Below are 8,743 nucleotides of genomic sequence, written 5' to 3'. Positions count from 1 at the left end.
TAAACACAAAATATTCCCTTTATTTTTTTTACTCATTCTACCTTCATAAGACTACACAGGATGTAGCTCTAAGCGGTATCTACAGTTTGCATCTTTTTCATTTACAGCGCGCTTCTTGACTCGTCATCGTATTTACAATCTGAGAAAAAACAACAAAAAAAACAGTGTTGGAAACTCAAACAAAATGAGTCTGGAACTTTAGCAGGGCGGGAGGGACAAAAAACAACAACAACAGTTCTCAGTGCAGCCATCATTGAACATACAAATGAAAAGGACAGAACAAACAGAATCGGGACACCAAAAGACTCCCGACGCTTTTGATGGGACAGATGGGGAGGCGTGCAGTCAAGTCACATTGTGACCTTTTCAAGCGTCCTCGTCGTCACGCGAGTGTAAACACCCCGCTGCTGCTCCCGTGCATTGCGTTCCGTTAAGGCAAAGCGCGCTGCTTGGACTAAAGTGGACGCCGAACCTTCTGCCAAATCAAATTCATCCAATCGGAGGCGTCCCATAACTTTTGCCCAGGTAGCATCTCTCTCATGGTGTCGCCAATGCAAAAGCAGCACATGTGGGGAATACTGTCATGTCAGCGTTTACCAGGAGAAAACACACTGGGCCAACTTCTGGCCAAAACCAACCATGGACGCAGGCGGGTTCACATTGGTTTTCAAAAAGTTCACATCTCTCTCTCTTTTTTTTTTTTTCTGAAATCTGCCGTGTTTGTATGCGGTGAAAATCAAAGAGGAGCACTTATTCTTTGCATTTTTTTGAACAACGTAAACCACACACAATTTCTAAAAAAAAAAAGTGCTTGCAAATCCCTTAAATGAGCTTTTTGGAGCACTTTTGACCATTCAGCAGTCCACAGGGAAGAAAAAAAAACAACAACAAAAAAAAAAACACTGACGAGCCGCCTCGTCCCTTGTTATCAATGTTTGACAAGTTTCAAGTAAAAAAAAAAAAAAAACAAAAGAGAAAAGAAACAATGTGATCAAAAGATTCAAAGAGAACAAATCTCCTTGGCTGAAGGAAAAGGCAGAATAGAGCGTGCCGACTCCCGGCGGCCCGCAAAACCACAAAAGAAAAAGGCCAATCGGCGGCTCATTCATTCTTTGCCTTGTTGATTGGTTCATTGAAAATACAACTTTTTTTTTGTCGTCTTTAGACAGCACAAAAAAAAGACCTCATGTGTTTCTATTTGAGACTGAGATAATAAAAGAAAATTACAGAATTGGATTGGAGTATTTGCTGGGTCGCTCGGGTTTACGGGAGCCGGTAACGAGCATCAGTCAGCCGTCACCATCCGTCCGGAACGCAATTCATCAAATCGCCAGATCACATTTTCTTGTTTTGGTTTTTGTAAATCACAGAATTAATAGTACTACATCAACAACAATTGGCTAAAAAAAAAAGACAGGAAATGATGAAATGATGCTTCATCCAGAATAAATGTTGACCAGATCACTCAATAATGCTGACAATGAAGCCTGCTTTCTCAATTCCATGCTTTTGTTCTTAACGAATGAAAAGCGGTCCCGGCTCAAAAATCCAAACCACAATATTTTCTCGCTTTTTGCTCTTTCCAACTGCCAATTAAAAAAGTTTTTTTTTTCTGTTCAAAAGGAGGCTGCGGTGGCGGCGTACCCGAGCGTCTTTGGCAAGAGGTCCGCCGTGGTGGTCGTCGGCGAGAGTCCGTCGGGCCTGGCCTGGCAGGCATCCATGTCACCTGCGGCCCATTTCGCTTTGTCTCATAAAGTGGACGTTGTTGACGCTGTCGGCCAGCTCGGGGTACTGCTCGGCCGACAGCACGTAGAAGCCGTCGTAGCCCTGCACCTTCCCCGAGCCCAGCAGCTGCTGCTTCTCGCCCTCGGTCCAGGCCCGCGAGCCCTCCTCGCCGTCGCGCAGTCTCTGGCGCTCGCGGGCCCAGGCCTGCGCCACGGCCCGCCGGCGCGCCGCCTCCAGCAGCCGCGCCTTCTCCTCCTCCACGCTGCTGCCGTAGCGCGTGTTGAGGCTGAGCGCGCCGTACTGCAGCTGGATGTCGGTGATGCGGCGGGCGCGGCCGTTCAGCACGGCGTTGACCTGCGACACCGTCACGTTGACGCCGTTCTCCAGCGTGCGCCGCCCCGCCGCCATGCCGATCAGCGCCAAGTCGCCCTCCACCGGGCCCAGCTTGACAAAGTGGTGCGTGTCCACGCCGCCCGCCGTGTAGCGCAGCGACTGCAGGTAGAAGGCCTCGTCCAGCACGGCCGCCGTGCGCCGCCCGTCCTCGTTGGCCAGGCTGACGATGTCCGTGCTGATGCGGCCGTCGCGGATGGCGAACTTCACCCCCTTGCCGAAGACGGAGCCCGCCGAGGCGAAGGCCGCCGAGGCCCCGGCCTGCGGGCAGCCGGCGCTCTTGGCCTGGTAGATCTGGCCGAAGCGCTCCAGCTTCACGAAGGCCTTCAGCTGCCTCTGCACTTGGCACTGAACGCCCAGCAGCGACTGTAAAACACGATTGGGGACTTTTTGTCTGGCCATGAAGCCCAAAGGACAAAAAAAGCAAACCGGTCGACTTGTGCCTGGTTTCTTGTTTGGGGTCAACGACTTCAACAGCAGATGCGAGGATGAGTCGGCGAGCGGCGCTAACATGCCTGATCAATGAGAGCGGACGAGCAGACGGGGCAGAAGGGGCAGAAGGGGGGGGGGGATGGATGTGCCCCCCCCTCCCCCGGCAGACCCCCCCGAAGCGTACCGTCATCTGCACAGCATGGGGGTGCAAATCCAGCCCCAGGCCTGAGCCAAAATGCAGCACACGACCTCGGTCTCTCCGGACCCTCACCAGACATTTGTCACGCTTGGCCAGCGGAGCAAAAGTAAATGAAAGCAGACTCTCCTTTTCCCATCGGACGAAGGATACGGAATCCGTCACGTCGCCGGGCCAGAAGCCATCAGAGCAGATTCATTGGTTGATTCGTCTTTCCCTTCCTAATGACCGTCTTGGCAATCAATGGTGAAAGAGCCCAAAATCCACGTCCTTTTCCTTTGCTAGCTTTTGATTAAAAGACGACTTGTGCGGTGGCGAGAACACACCGGCTTTCAGTAGGCCGGTGGGGTGGGGGCAGGGGGGGGGTTTATTCATTGCGTCTAATCTACGCCGACGACATTTGCCGACATACTATCTATCTCCCCTGGCAGGATTTGAAATGCAAATGCCATTTCCTCGTTTGCCTTTGCCACTTTGTAGATGGGACGGGTGAGGTTTGCGCAACGGGCGAGTGCACAAAGCTATCTTTGCGAGATGTGCACAAAAAAAAGTCAAATTGCACACCTTGGATACGTGCTCTCCAACAATTTCTTTTATTTTCATTTTTTTTAAATGTTTTCCATTTTATTTAAAATGTAAAAACTGACACTGATCTTCCTGAATTTCCTTTTTTTTAATTGACATTTTTTTCCATTTTATTTTAAATGTAAAAACTGACACTAATCTTCCTGAATTTCCTTTTTTTTAATTGACATTTTTTTCAATTTGATTCAAAGTGACACTAATCTTCCTGAATGTTATTTTGTGCCCTGCTCCACATTGAGCTTTGGTTTCCTCACGGTGCCCGTGCCGTCAGATCACTGTTTCACTAATGGATGACACCGAGTTGAGGTGGCAGCCGGGGCGTCTGCCGACACCAATCTGACGGGCGACGTTAGCTCGTCTCGCTGCAACCCAAGCCCGGGCGACAACATTGGCCTCCTCAATAATTCAGGAGGGGGGGGGGGGACTGTAAAGGCCTCACTAAAGCGCGGGAATCGGAGCATGTCTGCTAATTCCCAGACCTTGGCTGAGGGTGTAAGACTTGAGATGAAATCAATGGCCGGTGGTGGAGGGAATGGAGACTGAATTTCCCTAATGGCAGGACAATTACAAGGGCTGTTTAGCCTGACCCCCATTGCCCGAGATGAGGCTCACCGATTGCCGGCTAACCGTGCGGAGACGGGAACCGACCGGGCCGGGCCGAGGCGAGGGCTCACCTTGGTGCTGTCCCACTCCTGCGTCTTCATCTGCGTTCGGACCAGCTCGTAGGACGGCTCCAGCGTTTCCGTGCTGGGTTTGCGGTAGCCCGGGATGACGTTGTACAGCTGGAAGCCGAAGGTCACTAGCCAGCTGTTCACATCTGCAAAACAAAACTTTTATTTGGAATACCATTTTTTTTTTTTAAGACTCGAGTCCCGATACCGATACCGAGTACCGATACTCCTTTTCATCGACCTACAACGAATGGCGACGGGCGGATGAAAATGCACGAGTGTATCGTAAACTCCGCCCTCTGGTGGAAGAGCGTGTAATTGCGCCGTTCCGACATATTGAAAGAAAACGTGCGCGTCACTGATCTAAATTCTGCCGTGACGCCGACTCCTTGAGGTATTTCCATGAAAGGTTCGGCCGACACCTGGGAAGCCTTTTTGAATTGCGAATCAAATGCATGAGCACGTAACGTCTCCTTTTGAACGACTCCATACTATCTCGCGTTTGTTTGTGAAAGCACACAAGCTGCAACAAATCCGCCAGACGTCTGAAGTGACTCACGTCGCGTCCCGCAGGTGGGAAGGGGGATGGGAGGGTGCTTCGCCCATGGCAAACGCCGCTCCAGCGAGCTAATTATATGGCGTTATTTGTGAGCAGCCGAGCCTCGGGGATTATTTTGTATTCTAATGAGATGCAGGAGGCATCTGCGCTTCAAATAGCGTCGCTTGGTTGAAGGTGCGTCTGGCGTCCTCCCGCCCGCCTTATGCTGCCGTTTGTGAAGTTTATCATATTTGGTCAAATCCCCCATAAATGATTTGTTTGAGCAGACCTTGGTCATTTAACAAAATGGATGTAAATGCCAGTGAAGCTGTCCAAAAGCCATTCAGAGCAAAATGGGAAAGAAAGGTTGATTTCCCCCCGGTACTTCCTATAGGGGATGGCAGATTCCTCGTTATGATCCACAAAAGACGCATTTGTGTGTCAACACAATGCGCACACAACCAATTTGGGGAAGAGACACAATTGCCAGCATCCCACTCCAGTGCGCTGCCGCCGTTTGGCTTCCGGCGAGCGAGCGAACGACGAGTGAACTTGCCGACACTTTGACAAATCACTTTTTTTTGGACCACTTCTTCTTCGTGTGCTTTTTGCATGGGGAAAAAATTCCGTCTACTTTCTGGATTTGCTACGAGGAAGTAAATAAGCCCAAAAATATTTGGCTCAAACAAATTGAGACAGACGCAGCGGCACGTTTTTTGCTAGCGGGGAGATTTTAAAGCCCAGAGCGCCACCTAACGGCTCCAAAATGACATTTGCTGCCGTTTAATGCGCTAATTAGCATCCTAGCCCGACAATTGCCATCAGCACGCCGCATTTCCTCGGGCAAACGACGTGGGGGAAAGAAGAGTAAATAAGAGGTCGATGTGGGGAAAATATTCTGGTTCTCAGTGACCTTAGCGCTTGATCCACCACTTGTGGGTGACATCACGACTGCTGAGCGGATCTTTTGTGTGTTGATGTGGCGCCGGGAGGCTCCCCGCTACCCTGAAGTGAGTGTCACTCGGTGCACTGCCAGCAATAACAGGCTTTTTGGTGGGGGGGGGGGGGGTGCAGATATGTGGCTCTCTCTTCCCCCTTGACACGTGTAATTTTAGCGCCATAAAAAACGTATATGCATTATTGATGGCCCTGGTGGGACTCACCTAACATCTGCCGGCATGGCTATTTATATTGCGCTACATACACCCACCCAGCCAGCCACCCCGTGGACACCAAGTTGAGGTCGCTCGCTCCTTATGTTTATATTTATGCGCTCAGAGAAATGTTTCACATAAAAAAAAAATGTTCTTGGAGGATTGAAACGTGGCCTTGGAAAGTTTGTTTACAGTAATCCCCTCAGGACAGATGCAGTGTGTGAAATAGCGACTGCTCGCGTATTTATGTGAAAGCTTGAAGCCTAATACAAATATCTGAAGATGTGACTTTACTAGGCGCGGCCTGGCCTGTTGCGCAACATCTGACTCAGCAAATCAAGTGTAGTCGGATGGCTGTTAACTGGCCAAACATGATTGTAAGCACCACTACGTGCCATCTAGCGGTGACTGGTGATATTGCACCTCCAAATTCACATATTTGCAGATTTTTCTGTCTTTTTTCGTTTGGTGGTTAATAAAAGTAAAAAAACGTACCCGTCATGTAGCACTTGATCTCCTCATTGTTGCTGAGCGGGTTGTTGTTCTTGAACATGTAGAGGTTGAAGGGCACAATGTGGCCGCTGTTGAGGCGTTTCCAGACGTCGTGGTCGGGGGTGGTCCAGCGCCCGGCCAGGACGTCGTAGTCCCTGCGGCCCATGTGCACCAGCCTGCTGAGGGGCTCGTACAGGCCGCCCTGGTAGCCGATGACGACCTGGAATCCGGGGTTGGTGTCCAGGTAGACCTCGCCGAAGGCCGTGTAGAGGACCCGCTTGATCGTGTGACCCGAGCCGCTGAACACGGCCAGAGGCGTGCCGATGTTGTCGCAGGCCACGTAGAACTCGTCGCCGCTGCTCAGCTCCATGGCGAACAGGTGGCCCTGCAGGTCGTAGTAGAGCGAGGTGATCTCCGAGCTGCTGTGGTTGTACATGTGGGTGACCCGGGTGGGGCTGGACAGGTCGGCGTAGAAGAACTGCAGGTGGTGGCCCGCGCTGTTGCGGCTGGACACCCTCCGGCCCAGGCCGTCGTAGCGGTAGCGGATGTTCCAGCCGCCGGCTTTGTTGTACACCTTCGCCAGGAGCCCGGCCGAGTTATAGTCAAAGTAGTCGTTCCCCCGCTGGCGCAGGAAACCGTCCTCGTCCATCCTGTACTGGACGTCGCCCAGGCGGGTGATGCGGTCCCGGGTGTCGTAGCGCAAGGGCGTCAGGCGGGCGCTGTTGCCCGGGCTGAGCAGATGCGGGTTGCCGTTGAGGTCGTAGCTGTAGCGCCACAGCGGCTTGTCGTTGACCGACACCACCTGGAGCTGTCCGTCCGAGTCGTACTCGTAGGTGTAGCGCGTGGTGTTGGCGTAGGGCCCCACCTTCAGCTCCTTGGCCACCACGCGGCCCATGTTGTCGTACTGCACCATCATCCAGTACATGAGCGAGCGGAAGATCTCGTACTGCACCTCCTTCACCCGGCCGTAGGCGTCAAAGTGCTTGGTGTGCGTCATCACCGCCGTGGTGATGATCTGGTTGATGTCGTAGTAGATGACGCCAAACTTGCCAAACTGCTCGGCCTTGCCCGACACGTCGTCGTAGCGGTACAGGTCGATGGGCAGCGGCGTCTCGTTGATGACCGCCTGCATGCTGGTGACGCGGAAGCTGTTGTCGTAGACGTAGTCGAACCTGGCGTTGACCATGCCCTCTTCGCCGAAGCGGAAGATCTGCCGGTCGATCAGCGGGCCGATCTGCCGGTAGCGGATGGTGCACGTGAAGCTCTCGCTCTGCAGGTTGACCGTCTTGAGCATGCCGGCCGCCTCGTCGTAGGCGAAGCCCACGCGGGTGGTGTCGTAGAGGATCTCCAGCAGCTTGGACAGCTTGCCGTACTTGTAGATGACCCGGCGACCCGTCCCCAGGTAGGTGGTCTGCAGCAGCTGGCCCTCCTCGCTGTAGTCCTGCAGCACCGAGGCGTTCCCCTCGGGGGGCCGGTAGGTGTTTCGGTAGTAGCCCACCGACAGCGCCGTCTCCAGGCTCTGGCGGGCCACGTTGGGCATGGTCACGGACGACAGACGCTCGTTCTTGTCGAATTCAAAGATGTACTGTCTCTGGCTGGAGAGCAGGAGCACCATGGACTGCGAGAGAGAGAACACTTGGGATCAGCTTTCGGAAAACACCATTTGGAGGTTCGCCTTGATGAAATGCGGTGAAAATGCTCTTAAGTTCTTGCTAACTATCCATTTGGCTCCCGATTTAGTACCGCAGGTGTTGTCACGGCGAGGTCCCGCCATTTAAACGCTTTCGACGGCAGGCGGAAAAGCCAGCCGGTCGTCAGGGTGACTGGCTTCCCATTAACGCGTCCCGTCGTCGAGGCTTTCTCACCTTTTCCCCGCCGCCACCCGGAAGCAACGTGACATTAGCCTTTCCCGCTCGCGCCTTTTCCGCCAGACAAAAGTGGCAACGTGTTCCGACACCTTTATCATATAATACGTTCGAATATTTCATATGTCTTGTCACCGTGGGATAGTAGGAAACGAAATTCTTCTTACCTTCTCCAGATACGTGTAGCTCCACGATTTACCGTCGGCAAATATTTTGGAGGTGATTCTGCCTTTCTGGTCGTATTCCATGCGCACCGACATGGTTCCTCTCTGGATGCCCGCCACGTGACCCCCGGCCGAGTAGGTCACGTTGACCCCGTTCAAGCGGCTGCTCGGGGCCCAGAGCGTGGGCCGCCCGGCGTGGTCGTAGTGGATCCGCAGCGTGAACTTGCGGTGGTCGTCGTAGACCTTTTCCGTCCTGGTTATGCGGTCAAAGTCCAGAGACAACAAGTTCCTGTTGTGAACCTGTGGAGGACAAAAGAGCGGCGGTCCCATCAGATGCACAATGATCTGATTGCATGCGGGCAAACGAGTGCCAGGTGCCGATGACTCTCATTTTGGATCTTTGGGGAAGCTGCCACCAAACAGGCAAGGACGAGCGAGGTGCTTTGGGCTTTTGGTTTGATTCGGAATGACAGAATGTCATCCGAAAGGTCACGAGTCGAGAAGTCGAGATGACAGCTGAAAAGACCACGA

At 52.8% G+C, this 8,743-nt stretch overlaps 1 protein-coding gene across 3 annotated transcripts in view; it reads right to left on the bottom strand.

The window, feature by feature from the left end:
- The window catches only part of tenm4 (teneurin transmembrane protein 4), a 99,651-nt gene continuing 90,908 nt past the window's right edge, over positions 1-8,743 (bottom strand). For all 3 annotated transcript variants that reach the window (XM_085917082.1, XM_085917083.1, XM_085917084.1), the window contains 4 exons: positions 8,216-8,512; positions 6,187-7,801; positions 4,003-4,145; positions 1-2,481 (listed from right to left, as the gene is read on the bottom strand). In XM_085917082.1, coding sequence (XP_085773208.1) covers positions 1,723-2,481; positions 4,003-4,145; positions 6,187-7,801; positions 8,216-8,512 — 2,814 coding nt within the window. In that variant the 3' untranslated portion in view covers positions 1-1,722. The remainder of the gene's footprint in view (positions 2,482-4,002; positions 4,146-6,186; positions 7,802-8,215; positions 8,513-8,743) is intronic.

The sequence above is a fragment of the Syngnathus leptorhynchus genome, chromosome 7 (genome assembly GCF_054491065.1).
Source record: "Syngnathus leptorhynchus isolate UIUO chromosome 7, UIUO_Slep, whole genome shotgun sequence".
In the NCBI taxonomy this organism is placed as follows: Eukaryota; Metazoa; Chordata; class Actinopteri; order Syngnathiformes; family Syngnathidae; genus Syngnathus; species Syngnathus leptorhynchus.
The sequence above is the reverse complement of the archived record's forward strand: the minus strand, read 5'-3'. Positions and strand labels throughout refer to the sequence as shown.